The sequence below is a fragment of the Haliaeetus leucocephalus genome, unplaced genomic scaffold (assembly GCF_000737465.1).
Source record: "Haliaeetus leucocephalus isolate CR32 unplaced genomic scaffold, Haliaeetus_leucocephalus-4.0 Scaffold1, whole genome shotgun sequence".
Classification (NCBI taxonomy): Eukaryota; Metazoa; Chordata; class Aves; order Accipitriformes; family Accipitridae; genus Haliaeetus; species Haliaeetus leucocephalus.
In genome coordinates this window covers 22526387-22544633 of record NW_010972437.1, presented here as the reverse complement: position 1 = coordinate 22544633, position 18247 = coordinate 22526387, and the positions used below count along the sequence as shown (strand labels likewise).

Here is an 18247-nt window from a genome sequence, read left to right as displayed (position 1 = left end):
CTGCAAACAGGCTGCGCCCCCCCCCCCCCCCCCCCCCCAATGCAAGAGATGTGATTTCCCTAAAGAAAAACAGGAGGCACAGAACAGTGAAAATGTCATCTTGAGTTCTTCATTAGTCTCTTTAATGCTGCAGGATGTGCTGATTTTGATTCCTGAATCTCAGCCTAATTGTTGGGAGAATCAGATCCAAATTGGGCATTTCCTCAAACTTATTTTAGCTCCTTCTCAAAGCAAACAAATAAATGCTGAACAAGTATATTCAATGATGTAACCTGGAGAGGAATAAAGAATGCAAGACTTCCCCACTTTAGAAAGCTGATAATACACAGAGGTTTCACATGTGCTTCAGTGATTACATTTTCGGTTTGAAGCATATATGGGAAGATGGCTTTTCATAGCAGAACTCTTAATGTGGGTGCACGAAAATGCACTCAGTTGACTGTGCAGGATTTGTCCAGTCTGCCTCAGAAGCAGGGGGGGAGGGAACAGAAAAAAATGTATAGTGGAGAACCCTTAACATCTCTACATAGCAGTGAGCTTCAAAGAGGCATGATGGCAAGGAAACCCAGAGCAGAAAAATGAAAGAGAATAAAATCGCCTTGCTTGATGCAGAAATACAAAGGAGTCTATAGCCATGGTAAATTGATTTTGTACTGAATATGGGCTGGTCCCTTGGAAGGGTTTTTGAACCTCCTACTCCAGAGATCATTGTGCAAAACAGTAAGAGGAGGCTGCTTGGAAGTCTTGTCACATCCATCAGTGGAGCCCACAAAGAGGAAGGAGGGATTTAGTTCTGAATGGCGACTCTGCCAAAGAACATAAAGGGGTGGAGATGGACATCTTTTGGCGGTAGAGGAGCCTCGAAGGAAGAATTGCCTCCACTTTATCAAGGGCGACCATGGCTGTGACTCCGTTTGTTGGCTCGCTTCTTAGAAATAGCTTGTTGAACCTTGTTTGTAGCAACTGAAGGACACCCCCCCCCCCAACAAAACCTGTTCTTTACAGAATAAACAGTGCTGGTGGTGTGGGAAATAGTGCTGTGTGGTGCCCACCTGGCCAGTGTCAACTGCACCTGCATGTCCATTGGCTGTACTTATATTCCTGACCTATGCTTGACTGCAGTGGAATTCTTCTTTAATTGTTTTTGACTCGGTGTATTTTAACCTCTTTATTTAGTTATTTTATTGATTTATCATATAATCTTATGTCTCTGTAATCTCCAGTACATTTAGTAAACGTTTGTTGTCATAAGCTATAAACTGAATGTGACATGGCAAGAAACCAAATTCCACCATGGCTGTTAATTACCCAGTATGCTAAGTCTTGTCTCAGTTTCTGTATGCTTTTGATCTTCAGTAATAGGAAACACTGTAAGTCATCCATCCCTAACATCCCCTGTGCTGTTCTCCAGTTCTGGATGTTGTCATTCATTCTAAACTGGCTACAGGTGAGAGCTTTAAGGTCTTTTTTCACTAGCATGCCATATGTCCCAGTTAACTAAGACTATCAATTTGCATTTGGCCCTGTCCATGCTTTTGCATGCTTAAAAGTAATAGAAATATCCAATGGATTAAGTTGTTTTCAAAAAAAGATAAGCATTCCCATATAGTACTTGCAACTAAATCATTGCAGTGTTAAGCACTTTCAAGCAAAATGAAGTTGATCATCAGCAAAATGAAATTGTTGTCACAGACTGACATTTTCCTTTACATAGAATGATAAAAATGCAAACACTAGATAGTGGAAACAGAAATCCAGTACCATCTTTATCTCTCTTCTTCAGAGCTGTATCTTTCTTCCAAAGTGTCATGTAGGCGTGTTCATCTAACACTGCTGCATAAATATGTAGCTGTCTAAGCTCAGCATATAGCCACAGCAGAGTGTGTGTCCTTCTTTCTTTACCCTTACAGACAGCGCTGCAATCTGGTCTGTTGCTAAAACCTGTAATCTGGGCATCATTCCTGGCTTCCGCAAGCCCTTCTGTTCAGGTATAGCATCACATCCATAGCTTCTCGTGTTGCTGGACCACCGGTATCTTTGCACCCTTCCACTGATTCTCCTCTCTTTGGGCATATCCTTGTTGCATTGCATTAGTGCTTGTATTAATTTTAAGGGTCTTTCACAGACCTGCTTATCACTTCCCGTAAGAGGCTCACCCCACTTTGAATCAGCCCATGAAGCCAGCAGCTCTCTCCCCTTTGGTTAATGCGCCTTCTCCTCTTGCTTTCTCCCATGTGTCCCCTTTGTGTCTCAGAAGAATCCCATCCTTGATATGCTAAAACTCTTCTGGTTACAAAAACCTCACAAAGAGTTATGAGGCTGGTGAGCCGTGACCTTCCCCTATTGTGTGGTTATGCTCCATTGTCTCTCTGTGCTCCACCGTCCACTGCTACCTGATGCCTTGTATATTATTACGCTTTGCTTATAATGCATTTTGGCAAGGCTATACCTACACAGGCTTGCACAGGGAGTCCTGGGCTATGACGGACGCTCATAGGCGCTGTGAAAACTGCAAATTTGGATGACAAAGGAAGTTCCATTGTGTAAAAAAAGCTCAAATTCTCCTCTGTGTGGAATTCAGCATCAAATTATAGATGTTTTACACCAGGGTTACTGAAAGTATGCTTAAAGCACTGGCAAGTCAATCTGTTTGCTTCAAATATGAATTTTAATTTGACAGTACCTCCTCAAGGTTGAGCTGGCTGCTCCATTGTAAGCTGTCCTCTGTACACTAAAATTCCCAAAGAGCTGAAAACAGTACAGGTTGTAACCTGGATGTGACAATCTTTATTGTTTATCTTAGAAAACACCATTTTAGTTTTAGTACTTGGTATCAAATGTTCTTTACTAAAGTCTTAGACAATCGTCTTTAATAATAAAACCATGTACTTGTACAGTGATTTCCATTTGGGTACACTGTAGAAACCGTGATCTGTTAAGCCTCATACAATGCTCCTTTCAGATAGGGAAATGCATGGTCTGGAGTTGCAAATTCCTACCTGACACTGCAGAGAGAGGGGAGTGTCTGATTTACAGACCTTACGTTATTTAATGGAATCTCGTGCAGGACAAATGGAAGTTGAAGGCACCAAAACTCAAATTTGTTTTTGTACATGAGACTGTGGCCTTGCCCCAGGATGTCAGAAAGAAGAGGATGGGATGTGCGGCATCTTGCCCATTGTTCTAATCTTTAAACCCGCTCCCTCTCCGCACCACCGATTCAGTGGATGCATTTTGTGATAACAGAAAAAAAAATGCTGTCTAAGAACTCATTCTGTGCTAGACAAGAAAGTTTTTAGTCCTCAAGAGAGCAAAGTTCAGTGCTCATCTCTGCTTCTGACATACTCGGTGGCTTTTCCTAGTCAGTTGACCTCTCTGTTCTTCTGGTTTTCCTTTCCTCCCATGTGTCTGTGTTGTCTGTTTAGCTTGTAAGTGCTCTCAGACAGAAATTCTCTCCCACAGCATGTTTGTATATTGCCTAGAAATATGGGGTCACAATCTCAGTTCATGCCTGTATGTGCTCCTATAATACAAGTAAATAACAAGGGATTTTGCAGCTGTGAAAGAGAGAAAATCAGTAGCATTGACCATCCCAGAAGAACTCAAAGCAGCTGAAAACTTTCCCTCAAAAACTAACATTTGCAGTTGAAAACAGGTTGTTTCTGTAGGCGCAGACACACAACAGAGGCACAGCAGCTTACCTACTTACTGCTTGCTGCAGAGCTGTGTTACTGGAATGTGCTCTGTGCAGAAGGAGAACTGTGAAGCATTTTACCTTGCACCTGAGATAAGAGAACACCATGAACAGAGTGGGTTACCATGACTCAGCTGATGTACAGTAGCTCATTGGGCTGGGATAACTTGATCAAAGAAAAGTAGAGCTCCCATACCTGGAGGCTGAGGCCCTGTTCTGCCAGGTCTTACAGCGATGCTCCATCCGGGTGTGCATACAGTCTGAAAACATAAGGTGGGAGGACAGGCTCTGCTCTAAGTCAGTGAGGCTTAAGAATGAAACCAATAAGAAGAGCATAGTCAGTCCTCCTGGAAGCGCTCCTCCCTGTCTCTTGGGTGCAGATGTACACTGTTTCTGTAATTTTTGTACAATAGGTGAGCCAGGGTGGAGGAACTTCCCTCAGACTATTGGATGTCTCTTTGTAAGGATGTGGTAAGCCTGTGAGATGGAGAAATATACATATATGAAGATGGTATTATTTGGACCCAAGTTAAAGATCCATTCTTAAAATGAGAAAGTCCTTCTTTCTGATGAATGATTCCTTCCTTACTGTGCTAGTATGTAGCTTCCACTTCTGCTCTGACGTGAACAGAGTGAGTGCTCGTGTTCAGCAGCCAATAAATGCCTGGCCAAAATCAGTCCCAGTATAGTTAAGTGGCTGGCTTTTGTTTATAGACAGAAGGTCTGATTCAGAGATTAAGGTTATGGGAACTGGAACCCACTGATGGATTTTTTTTTTTGGTTTTGCATGTTTGCCAACCTCCATCTTCTAAGTGTCCAGCCACTCCAGAAGAGCTGTGCAACTGGGCCAGTCTGTTGATAGGCACTATGGGTACTTAGTTTAAATGAAACATACAGCTTGAGTTTTACCACATCCCGAAGGATCTGAGATCACTTAAGGGAAATCAATTAATAATTTGATAAAACACAATGCAATTGCCTTTATTCAAGCCCCCTCCTTTCCCTGCGATGAATTGACTGAATCCTGTGATCATTCCTCATACCTGTCACTGCACACAGCAGTGATCTGTAATTTGTATACTGCAGTATGTAGCAGAACCATTTGTTGAAGCTTGGCATTATGTTCTTTCGGTATTAGTTATCTGTTTATCAGACATGTTTATCACAGTTTTAATAAATTACCGGTGTTGGAACTTCAGAAATGGCCTCTAGGGTATTAAGCTACTGTGCTTTATTATTAAGAAGTTAGATTTCAGTAAGTTATTATTTATAGAGCACTGTAAATGTGCCTTGTCCTCGAGAGACAAAAGCCAATGCTTAAAAAGGGGAATTTAACTTTCTACTTTTAGACTAAGGCAGTAAGTCTTTATGGAGAAGTCCTGGAGGATTAAATAGGGAAGAAATAGCTAAAGTGTTGTAGAAATGTTTTTACAGTACACCCCATAGAAACCAAAGTTAAACAAGAACCTTTTCATGGATTTTCTGGATCCAGCCTATAGAACTGTCTTTCAAAGATTTTTTTTCTTCTAGGTGCTCTAAGACCCAGGACTAACCAATTGCTTTTAAATGCTGTAGAATTTAACCAGGGAAGCGTAGATTTACACTGGTTCTATCTTGTGTGGAGACTGCAAGGTATATAGAAACATAGAAATAAACTTATGAAATGGATTTGTCATTATCAGCAAGAATCTATGGGTGATACTTCAGGGGTCTGAAATCTGTTCATCAGTATGGATGAAAAGATTGAGGCTGACATCTTGTAAGGGAATGAATTGGCCTCTGAGCAGCCACTGCGTGAAGGACTTGGTCTGCACCCCAATTTAGCAAAGTCCTTAAGCATGTGGTTAAGCTAAACTGGTCCAATAGGGTATGTAAATATGTGCTTTATTTCCATTAAAGTTGGCAGATATTAAATGCAGTGCAGAAACATGGTCCCTCCGTGTTCCTCTCTCCCCAGACTTGGAGAAAAGTTTCCATACCTTGCTGTGAAATGAGCTGATCCAAAAAAAATCTGTAAATGTAAATAAGAAATGCAGAGATTTTGGGCCGGTATAAGGAGTCCAGGAAGCTGCCTTCAAAGCCAGTCTTTTTTTTTTTTTTCCAGAGTTACATTTCTCTGAACATACTAGTGCCTTGTACAGTTACTGGAAAGGAAGATGTAAATAAATACACAGGGAAAGAAATGAGTCTGCCAGCTCGGGTCTCTAGTGCACAATAACTGTCATATCACACCACCTCCTGCCCTCCTTCCTCCTGCATAACTCAGCACAGGGTGATGTGACTGGCAGACTCTGCTCGGGGTGCCCTGCATGGCACAAGCGGAGAACAAAATCACCTCATACTCCATGGGCAGATAGAGAAGTCACCTGTGGGCACTGTGGAGGGTTGATGGAAATGGAAGCTCCTGCCACTAGCAATCCCTGCAGACCTGAGCCTGGGACACAATGTGCTGCTTCTGCTGACATTAGCAGGAACCTGAGGAACTCAGGACCTTTTAGGAAATGCTGCTGGGCATGTCACAGAATCAGTCCCTGGGGTTTTTTGGCAGTAAGCCTGTACTTGGTTTTTTTTGTCTCCTTCCAAACATACACAATGTACATTTTTGTATTACACTTTTTCCCCCTGATACGAGAGAATAACATGATTCTGGGTCTGTCTGCAGGCATGCAAGGCTGCCAGTAGCTTGCATGGAGCACTTACTTAATGGAAGTGAGGCTGGTAACAGATGGATAGGTTTGTAATAAAAGACTTTAGAAATTAAGAACAGGTTTAATTTACCCAATAAATATGCATGTAACCTATTCTCTTCCAGTCTTCACTTTCCAGTTTTAAAGCAATGTTCTGGTTTTGCACAAAAACCTACAACCTCTGTTGTGCAAGTATAGTGCAGGGATTAGTGTATGCTCAATCTATTAAATTCATACATGATGTTTGAAGTAATTATGAATTGCTGGCCTGAATGTAAAAGCTGGTCCATAGAACTCAAAGAAATTTTCACATCAGCATTTAAGGATGCACATAACTATTGATAACAGGACTTGCTAGTGACAGGCAGGTACTTTGGATGCCAACACCGGGATGTGCAGGTAATTAAATAAATCTATCTAGAAAGCTTCTCTCAACAGTGCGTGCTGAATAACTGATTTGACAGCACATGATGAGCTAGAATTTCTAGAGCACTGTTGGTTTGCAGTCTGAACTGGGAGCAAACCGTGATGCTCATAATTTATTAGAGGAGACATTAACTCTTTCTTTCTGTGTCTGAGTGTGACATTTGAATATTTAGATCTGCAGAGAGCTTAGCCATTGTGGCCCATTTCTGTTATTTTCTAGTTGGGCAGTGTTGCACCAGGTACACATGGTTGTACACATGACTGCTTCTCCTGTGATTGTTCTCCTTCATGTGACTTCCTGAAGATGCAGAGATAACACACAACCTCCCCCCTCTTTTTCAATTGAGAAAATCTGCCTGCATAGAACTCAAGGACAGAAATAGAGATGTGAAGAACCAGGTGTCCATGCAAATAGGCTGAATGGAAGGCACATTTAATTGCATTTTCAGTTCATAGAAAAAGTTGCTAGTACTCTCGTGCCTGTCTGCACAGATGGCTGGGCAGTCCTGCTCATGGTTTGCATGGCTCTTGTCTTACACAGCAGCTGCAGCACTGAGCTGGTTGTTTCATTTGTAGGGCATATGAATCTGGTCTTCCTCCATTCTGCACATGGGCCGTGTGGTTGTAGGGGAGGTCTTCAAAGTGGCTGGGAACACTGTTAGAACCTGCATTTCCTCTGGAAATGCAGGAGGGAAGAGATGCTGGAGAGCTTGTAAGGAGATAGCATGAGGAGCTGGAGTGCTCTTGGTAAGGCTGTAAGGGGAGGAATTGCTGATGTCCTGACAGCCTAGAAAAGTGTTTGCTTGGTTGCTTAAGCACATGGCAAGTAGGGAAGCAGCTAGGAGAAAGTACATACTGTCCTGTGTTTGTATGTAGCCGTGCTCCCAGGTTTGTCACAACTTCATCCAGACTGTTTTCCATGACCCATGCCATGAAAGTTGTTTTATTGCTGCATGGGTCCAGTAGTGTCTACTCTACTGGTTTTGACTGACGTGTAGCAGGAGGTACAAAAATAATCCCAGATGTGTTTTCTGGAGCTGGGAAACTTAAATCATAGACTCATAGAATCATTTAGGTTGGAAAAGACCTTCAAGATCATCAAGTCCAACCCTCAACCATGCCCACTAAACCATGTTCTGGAGTGCCTTGTCTACCTGCTTTTTGAGTCCCTCCAGGGATGGTGACTCAACCACTTCCCTGGGCAGCCTGTTCCAATGCTTGACAACCCTTTCAGTAAAGAAATTTTTCCTAATATCCAATTTAAACCTCCCCTACTGCAACTTGAGGCCATTTCCTCTCGTCCTATCTCCAGCCACCTGACAGAAGAGACCAGCACCCACCTCACTACAACCCCCCTTCAGGTAGATGTAGAGAGCGATAAGGTCTCCCCTCAGCCTCCTCTTCTCCAGGCTAAACAGCCCCAGCTCCCTCAGCTGCTCCTTATAAGACTTGTGCTCCAGGCCCCTCACCAACCTGGTTGCCCTTCTCTGGACACGCTCCAGCACCTCCATGTCTTTCCTGCAGTGAGGGGCCCAAAACTGAACACAGCACTCGAGGTGCGGCCTCGCCAGTGCCGAGTACAGGGGAACAATCACCTCCCTGCTCCTGCTGGCCACACTATTTCTGTTACAGGCCAGGATGCCGTTGGCCTTCTTGGCCACCTGGGCACACTGCTGGCTCATATTCAGCCGGCTGTCAAACAGCACCCCCAGGTCTTTTTCTGCTGGGCAGCTTTCCAGCCACTCTTCCCCAAGCCTGTAGCGCTGCATGGGGCTGTTGTGACCCAAGTGCAGGACCCGGCACTTGGCCTTGTTGAACCTCATACAGTTGGTGTCGGCCCATTGATAATGTCTCAGGCAACTGAGAAAATAAATCATAAATTCAGGATGATGACCCAATTGAGTGACGGAGAACTTCTGGTGGATACTGTTTGTACCTCATCCAGGCATGCAGAGGCAGCTTTCAGCAATAAAAAGCAATAGTATTAATTAGGTTTACTGAGGGAGATGAGGAAAGGGAGGGGAGGCACCTAAGTCAGTGTGCAAGAAGCTGGCTATTGAGAAGCGTTATGATCAAGAGGCAAAAGTACAAAGCATCCCTTACAGTGCTGTAGTGTTACACAAGTGTTAAGTAGGTCTCTGCCTCACTGCAAAACAAATGGGTGCACACAGATGTACTCCAGAAGAGAGAGATCTTTCCAAAGACTTCTCTGTCAAATGTCCAGGATGTAGTCTGATGCTGGGGCAAAATGAATCTAAGGCAGAGGAATAAAATTTCATCTGGCAAGGATGGGCTTGGGTTGGACATACCAGTGAGATGCAGGAAGCAGAGCAGCAGCATTACACAAGGAGTTTGCACAGAGAAGCCCAAGACAACAGAGATGACGAGTGGGAAACTGTGATCTGAAAAGACAGCTGATCAGTTAAGTGAAGAAACCCAACAATGCTGGAAAGCTCCTGTGAAAGCCCCAAGCTCAGAGGTCTGAGCCTGCCCAGGACCTCTTACCAGGCCCAACCCAGAGGCCATGAGCATAGATGTGTGCTGGCTCCTGGGAGCCCAGCAGAAGGACTTGCCTAGGCTGTAGGTCAGCTGACTGGTGCATGTTCATACCTTGCAGTGCGATTATTTAAACACACATTAGCTCCTTGGCTTTGCAATTATGTTTTTATTATTGACAAGATGTTCTGCTTTGCAGGGTCATGAATATTTTCTTTGAGTCACTAGAGGTCATTGGAGTTATTCAGCCCTCAAACTAGCTCCTCCCTGTCCCACCAAAGACATGTGGGACTTGTAAAACATGCTCTGGATTGCCATATTGCTTAATTATCCTCTTAGCTCTAATGAAGTGCACCCTGACTAATGGTGCAGTCACAAACAACATGTTCCTATAATTTGGGCCGTCACCAAGAACTTCTGTTATCAGTAAACTCATCAAGGTACTGCTTCAGAAAGCTGAAGGGCAGTGTTGCCTCATAAAAGAAAATATTTAGGCACGGAGAACATAGCTGGAGGGGACCGGTGCTCTGACATGTGCTATGTTTACAACATGCCTCAGCCCTGCGGTGCAGGTGTCTGACAGGAAGAGCTAGGTGTCCCCTAGGAGGCCAAATTCTTTGTTGCATTGCTGCAATCCCAGAAGACCCAGAGTATTTGCAGAGAAGCAGCATCGACTGCTGAAGTAACCAATGATTTTTGTTTTCATTTTGTCCTGTCAAGCACTGCTAAGTTAAACTTGGCTGTATAATAGAGAGTGCTGTCTCTGTTTTTGAAATGGGAAGAAGAGCCACCTAATAAGCTGTCTCTTTTCTGGATTTTTTTTTTTCTATTAAGGTTGTCACAAATTGATCCAAGGTGCAAGGATACTGTGGTTAGGCGAATATGGGCTAGGTTTGGGACTGGGGGTCAAAATGCTGCTCTGCAGTTGTTTTGCAGATGTCAGGGGCTCCTGGGAGTCACCAGTCAAAATTCCTTGCTCTCCTGTGATGGCTTATCGAGGTGAGCTCTCTCATCCAGTGACATATCCCCTCTCAGGATATGGCTAAATGACCCTTTCCAGCAAGGACTTATCCCAGCTCTCACAAAAACGCTTCTGAGGCACAAGCTTTTGGCTTCAGCCTGGATTGGACCGCAGTGCATGGGAGGTATTTCCCAAGTGACTCCCGGGGAAAGATCTGTGCTCTTCCCTTCTCCCAACAAATCTTCGCCTGTGCTCATAAAGTCCTACTTCAAGCCAAATTGAACTGAATGCTCAGCTAGTGGAGAAGATACCTTTTTTAATTTTTTTTTTTTTTTTGAATGAGGTAGAAATATCCCTTCCCCAAATGTTGTGTATAAATGCATTTCCTGGGTGGTGGTATTTCTTGTGCTTCTGAGTGAGTGTGTTCATGGACCTGAGCTGGGGGTGGGAAAATTCTTCCCCTCTTATTATTGGTCTCCCATCTTTCCCCTGTAAAAGGCAGGATTTAGCATGTGTCAAGGGGACAATTTCTGTAGAAGCCCAGAATTTAAAAAAATGTATTGGCTGCAGTGAGAAGGTTCAAGAAGAGTTCAGATCCGGACCGAACTTTGAAGCCATTTCCTGCATTGGTAATGGACTGGGGAAAAAAAAAGAAACCCTGGCTCTTCTAGGGGAGCTTTGGATCTGTATCTGAACTTTGCGAGCCTGGTCCTTCCATGTGTAAAACAGAGCTATTTTTCTTGTACTCAGAATGATGTATTATGTATAGTATGGATGTTTATACGTATTTTCACCTCCAGCTAACAATACCTGCTTGAATTTGTTAGGACTATTTTAAAAAAGTGCTGAAGGGAGGAAAATTGCAGAGGGCACTGAATGGTTAGGTATGTTGCTGAATATTTTAAATCTAAAAGTTCTCTCTAATCCAGCCTTGCTGGTCTTGACTTTTCTTGCAAAGGAAGGGGCCTCTTTGCTCTGAAGCAGCCAGTCAGAGCCAACTGGGGATCCCACGTGCTCTCAGCCCTAATGCATTTTACTCTGCCTCAGGATCTGACCCCACTTTTCTGGCATCACAAATCACCATCCAACTTTTCTCCCTGCTTCCCGTCTCTCCAGGTTTCCCCTGTCAGCTCCCAGTTGTTGTTTTATCCAGCTCACTTCACTGCAGGATTACTTAGAAAGTGATAATCTTGTGGGTAAATTTAAGGAGGCCAGCAGATTTGTGCAGAACTACTGGACTTTGCTGTAGGGAAGGTTTTCATTTTGGTGATGAAAGCTGGTGGTTTTATACAGCACTGTCCTCTCCGAAAAGAAGGTGATGGCTCGGTGTGTGGGCTTATGTGTTGGACCTTCCAGCTGAATGATGATCAGAAGTTGTATTTACATGTAAATTAAAGTCTGTCCTCTGTTAACATTCCAGTTGCTTCTGCTTCTGGACTTCTCATCTATTTATCATTTGTGTGCACTGTGAGCACAGTGGGAGCGAGATACATGTTTACCGTCACAATGCTGCTTTTAAATTGGGCTGTGTAAATTGGCTGGAGATACTTGCTCTTGTTTTGGGAGTCTCCAGACATGGTGGTTGGTGGCATTGTCATGTGACTTGTGCATTTTGGTTTCTCAGGCAACAGCATGGGGTTCAGATGAAGACACCAGGAGGTCCTGTCAAAGTAAAGGGAAAACAGAGGTAAGTTTTGCTTTGCTACAATGATGCTATGGGTAAATTCATTTGCATCATGTGAAATCCACACAGGGAACATCTGACACCAGCTTGAGCTTGTAAATTTGCAGCAGTTTAGCTCTACCACCACAAGTGTATAAGCACCACCGAGCAAGCCATTTCAAAGGCCCCCTGTCCAAGTTATTAGACTTGCTCTGCATGAAATTTAAAGTTGATTTCACTGCTGGAGAGGACACAATTTGTGACACGTCAAGGAGCAGAGTGGTGGCAAGCCAGGGGTAACATCTTGCAGTGGGATCTGAGGCTGGACAGGTTGGCTTAGTCTAGGTACTCAGCAGTGAGCTGCTGGCATTCGGCCACGTGGGCTTCAATGCTTGTTTGCAGTTAGAATTCATCTTTGTATAATTCGCCTGAACGTGCAAATTGAATCCGCTAGCACACTGAAGTCTGTTCAGGTGTAATATCACAGAGCTCCTTCAGAGGCAGGTGCCGCCTGCTAAACTGCAGTTTAAAGTAAGAACTGCTTGAACCAACGCATGCCGTCCCAGAAGTTCAGAGTTTGCAGGCATTTCTGATCCAAACACAGGTCCTTTCTGCCCCTCTTCTGAGAAACTAAAACAAAGCCATCTATCAAAAAGCAGGAAATACTTTGAAATATTTTTACTGTTCAAAAATCTTCAGGCCTCAACTGAGACAGTGTCCTATTGTCCTTAATACTACACCACAAAGAGTTCTCAGTCTAAACCAAAGGAGCTGGACAAAGGATAAGAGAGGATAAGCACGATCTTTGCTTAGACATGGACAGTCAAGCAGAGAGTGATTGTGTGGCTGGCCCAAAATGCTGGAATTCTGCCAAGTTCTAGTTCAGTGCTTTAAACAGAGGATTATATGATCTTCCGTTGACCACATTCATTTTATATAATAAACTTTATGTGATTACTGTATTAACTTGTATATACACAAAAAAGCTAGCTTGAATTTTGCCGGATAGGCAACAATTTGCTTCATGTGGCAGTGCAGAACAGGAGTATGGATATCCTAGAACATCTGTTCGAGTTTCATATAAGATCCGTGTTATGCAGGAAAACACCATGGAGGCACAAAATGGATTGGGCTGGGTGAACACCAAACATGGCCAGCCATGAGAAGCAGAACCCAATAGAAGTTGGACAAAATTAAAAAACTCCAAAACCCAAGACATGAGGATTTTTTGAATTTGTAGTCTGTACTTTTAAATGTGTAAAGAAAGGATTTTCCTTTTTTCTTACATTGTAAAGTTTGTGAGATTTAAATTGTATCCTATTGTTCCTGAATAATTTGAATTTATAACCCAGAATTATTTTGTCAACCCGTGGATAAAGCCATGCATTTGACTGAACAAATTCTAGGATAATTTCAATTTATCTTTTTTACTGTCATGCCAAAAGCAAGCAATGGTCTGAGTATCTTCACTGCTGCTGCCTCCTCACACTGCAAAGAGTTTGCCAAAAATTTCATGAGGATAATGCTCTGAACAGCTGAGTTTATGCTGCTTGTGATCCAGAGCTTGAAATTGTTTGGTGGGCGCAGTGGCCATGGGTGTGAATTTCTGAGGAACAATAATTAAGCAGATTGTTAGACACATTTTGGCATACAATTAATGGCAAACAGAAGTGTTGACTAAGAGTCTGACAAGAAGACATGAAGCTACAAACAAAGGCAGAAGGATTCTGCAGTAACTAAGTAAACTCGGATCTCCCAAGTCTGTATCCACTCTAACCTGTTTGTCCATGGCTGAGGCCCTCTTGGGACGAGTCTGCACAGTCATTGTTTGTTACACTGCAGAGAAATGACTTAGCACTAGCTCCAAAAATACCGAGTTTAGCCTAGCCAGCTGGTGAAGTGCTCTACTCCAGCTAAGAAGTCCAGCTCTGACCCAGCATCTCTGCCCTTGGCTAGGTAAATGCAGCAAGTGAAGGCAGCACTAATGTGAACATTTCTGATTCTGCTGTGCAATGGTGGTACAAGGTGCAGAGCTCTGTCTGGCTCAGCTCTGCTTTGTCAAAACTTGACTAGTGGCAGTTTTCTAGCTAGCATGGATGATTTGATGATAAATATGTTCTGGATTGTCAGGCACTTAGATATGTGGTGGTAGAGGCTAGAAATAAGGACGACCTTTGGCTCTTACAGTAATTCACAGCATAGTTTGCATAAGTTATACGACCGGTCCATTTTCCTTGCCCATTTAATAATATATGTATTTTAGGGTGAGGTTTTCAAAGCCACCTAGTGTATTAAAATGCTTTTTTCCCCCTTCATTCTTATGCCTGTCGAGTATCTAAATCAGATTCTCCCTGCTGCTGAGAAAATCTCTTCCTAAAATGCTTACAGCTTTACCATAAGGAAAATAAGAAGTGCAAGAATAAAAGCCACAAAATGCATATTGCAGAAATATAATTATTATGGCATGATTGCTACTCCACATTTGAGTATCTATTGGTCAGAGAAAAGGGAGATGAGAAATCTGGGTCACAGATTTAAGGTTAGAAGGTACCATTTCTTCTGACACCTTGTGTAGCCCTGGCCACAAATTTCAGCAGCTTATTCCTAAATTGAGCTCAGTAACTTGTGTTTGACTGCTGCACCTTTCTGAGGAAGGAAGAAGTTTTGAACTGAAGGCCTGACCCAAGTGGGCTGATTGTGTGTTTTGCTGGCTTGTTCTAATGGCAGATCACCTTCCCTGTTAACAACATGTACTTTATTTCCTCTTTGGATCTGGCTTCAATTTTGAGTGGCTGGGTCTCATTTTACCCTTCTCTGCTAGATTAGAGAGCCCTTTAGTTGCCAATATTTATTTTTTACAAAGGCACTTATATGCTCCTGTCAAATCAGTACTTAGGCTTTTTAATAAAGTAAAATACTGAGTTCTCCAAGCTTCTTTCTCTAAGTCATTTTTCTACTGCCCTCGAATATTTTTCGTCTGTTTTCTGCGAACTCCAATTTTTCACCTGTATTCCCTTGTCAATCTCTCTAATGCCTGAGTGTGATTAAAACAGTCTTCCTCCTCTGTTCATACATGTTGCAGTTTCATAAGCTTTTCTGCCATAGGAGATCATGCAGAATTGCCTAGCCACTGTGACCACTAAATCCTTTTCACAGTTGCTAGTCTTGGGATGTAATCTTCCAGTCTATACATGGAGCCCTTTTGTTCCTTGCTCTTTAATACATAATATCTTACAAAAATATATTTTGTTTGTTGGGTCTAGCTCACCAACCATCCTAGAATATATCAATATATATATAGTGAGGCATTGGCCTCACTGGTAATCAGTATTTTTGTAATCTTTGGGTTATGCACAAATGTTTGTTAAGAAAAATGTTGATGCTGGGCTAGTACCACCCCATCTGGTGCCCTGCTAGAATAGCAAGTTTATGAATTATTTCACTCTGAGGACTTTTTTCAGCCCAGTAATTTATCAGATTTTAATCCATTAATGTATAAGTTCTTGAACCTGATTTTAAAATTAACTCTCTGCAATATATCATGTGGTATTAAAAGCAACACCTCAGAAAAGTCTCTTTCATTTATGTTATTTTTGTCATCTAAAACTTGTGGTTTCCTCAAGGAATTGTACATACTTTACTTGCCATGTCTCTGGAGATCCATGCTGGCTTCCATGAGTAATCATTTTTTCAGCATTTATAAAATGTATCGTGACCAGCACCTTAAAATTGTCCCCTGAAAAACACCCACATTACTGAGAGACAATGCAGAGAACAAAGTCAGTGTTATGCTGCCTTTCCTTCTGTCTTCCAAACGAAATCTCTCAGAGGTTGTAGTTAAAATGAGTGATGGATAGAGCAAAAAGGGAAGAGGTCTATTTAATTTCATTAGGAGTTGCTCGGCTTCTAGTTTGTAATTCGTCTGTCTCTGCGTAACAGTCCACATCCACCACATCTAAGGAATTTTGCCTGACATGGAAAGTTATGGCTTTCCAAACATGAGCACTTTGATCCTTCTCTTCTCTAAGCACAGAATTATTTGTTAACTTTCCAAAAGCAGCACACCATCACTTCAAAACGTGAAAGGGAACCATTTGTGAAAATGGCAGTGAAAGTGGCAGCTCTTACGTGCTGTCCTAAGAGCTTTGTGTAGCTAGGAGAAAGATGACACACTAATAACACTTCTGGAGCAAGAAAGAACCGAGAGAAACATCTGATGGGCATCCAGCTACCGATTGTCCCACCATATTGCCAGAATAGTTTCTTCCTTTTCTTGTATGATGTTCTGATGCTGGGGGGTCTTAGGATTCACACAAGGTTACAGGGAAATCCTAAGCCAAAGCTTCAGCCCAACTAAATGGGTTTGGTGCAGAAATTGCTGAGCTAATGGAGGAATCGGCTGGTTTAGGCCTTCAAGTGGCTGTGTGTCACACAGAGGATGTGCCCTCGGGTTATCTAGTGGAGCTGGGAATCTCCACGCCACTTACAAATAATAGGCATCCAGGTAGGACAGGCACCATGTAAATCCCCAAGCAAATAGAAATAACTGGGAGGCGGTCAGGTATTTTTCCTCCCTTTGTAACTGTTCCTAGAGACCTGAGCCTACTTTCCCAGTAGAATGCAGAATCAGCCCCCAAATTTGATTTGAAGTCCATTAAAGAAAACTTGGCTGGAAAAATCATTAGCAATTCTCTTTGCTATCTGTTGCACTTGAAGGAGAAAGACAACTTGGTCAGGGAATTGGCTTAAACTGATTAAAATAATTGTTTGTCCAAAGAAATAAATATAGATATCTGAAAGTGTGTTAATAACAGTGCTCGAGAACATGTTAGGTCTTGATTATTTTTTAACAAATTGGGATGAACTGCAACAGATGAATTAAATGTTTGCTGCTCTCCAAAATGTCATTGAAGAGGTAACATGGAGTTCTGCTGGCTGATTCTCTGAACTCCAGGTTGTAGTATAGGAGTTTGTGTGTCTTTATTGAGGATGGCAGACCATCTGAAACAGCTATTTTTCTCATACAGCATGTAACTGTGTTTTTAATTTAAGATTAAAATAGATTGGTATGTGATGAAATAGTTTTAGCCTAAAAAAAAAAAAAAAAAGAATTAGAAAGGAGAACTCTGACAACAGGGCTTGAGTGGTTTATGCAAAATAAAAGGCCAATTAAAGTAGTGCCTATATATAGTTATGTTTTCAAGGAAAAATACATCTGTACAATGAGATTAAGGGCTTATAACATTGCAGAACTCCAGTGTTCAGAGATGACAGAAGAAACGACTCCAGAAGCACCTGCAGCTAGCTTATTTGCAGCATCCTGAAAATGTCTTTTTAAATTTTACCTCAAACCGAAGCCGGCAGGAGTTCAACCCCTCTATTTGCTGATCTGTCCACACAAATGAAGGGAGTAACAGGGCACCACTCTCGGTTCTCAGGTTTGAAATGTGCTTTCAAAGCAGCCTGACATCTCTATGAGCTAGAAAGAGGCCTGGTCCTGTCCACAGTCGTGGACATTACAGCATTCACAGACAGACACATTTAAATCTCAATGTTGCAAAAAATGAAATAAATGAGGTTAGGCTTAAACAGGGGGAGATGGGAGGAAGGGGCTTCAGTGAAGTTTATTCTCTTGGTGACAGTGAGACCCTGTGCCCTGTAGGGTTGAGCATTAGATGTCATGTACTCTTCCTTTCTCGGAAAACAAGAGTCATTAGACTGGAGAAAAGTGATATCTGCTCAATTTAAGGTCTTATCTCAAAAAAAGAACCAGTACCAGGTAATTTTGAGGAAGGAGCAAGAACCCCAAAGTGGGTAACATGCAGTTCGTAGGAAAATCGGAGATATGCTCTTGCAGAGAGCCACAGGTTTTTATCAGCTCTGGCATATATTTAATAATAATCCCAACTAATATAACTGGGTTATTCTCATTAACCATATAAATTCCCAGTCTTCCACCTTTATTTAAATCCTTAATCTCTTGATCCCAATAGTATCTTCTGGTGATGAGATTTGTAGACTGATCATACACAGATTTAACTGTCTGCTCCATAATGTGAGAGCAGGATCCAAACATTGTCTCGTCTGGACAGAGTTGGGTTCAAGCTTGCCAAATTTTCTGGCTATATTAAAGCCCATCTGAATTTTGCCTCCTGCACGCCTAGAGTTTTCCAGCCACATGGAAGAAATTGCATTAAATAGCTCCTATTTTCTGTACGGGTTTGTGAGATCCATTTTACCAACCAGTTGCCTCAGCTACAAATTGTTGCAGAGTGCAGCGTGTTGAATGACTTCGGAGCAAATCCAGGCTGGTTTAAAGA

General features: G+C 42.5%; 1 protein-coding gene across 1 annotated transcript in view; it reads left to right on the top strand.

Annotated features, from left to right (window-relative positions):
* The window catches only part of SEMA5B (sema domain, seven thrombospondin repeats (type 1 and type 1-like), transmembrane domain (TM) and short cytoplasmic domain, (semaphorin) 5B), a 135171-nt gene that overhangs the window by 44878 nt on the left and 72046 nt on the right, over positions 1–18247 (top strand). Inside the window, exon 4 of the mRNA XM_010568773.1 lies at positions 11889–11951. Coding sequence (XP_010567075.1) covers positions 11889–11951 — 63 coding nt within the window. The remainder of the gene's footprint in view (positions 1–11888; positions 11952–18247) is intronic.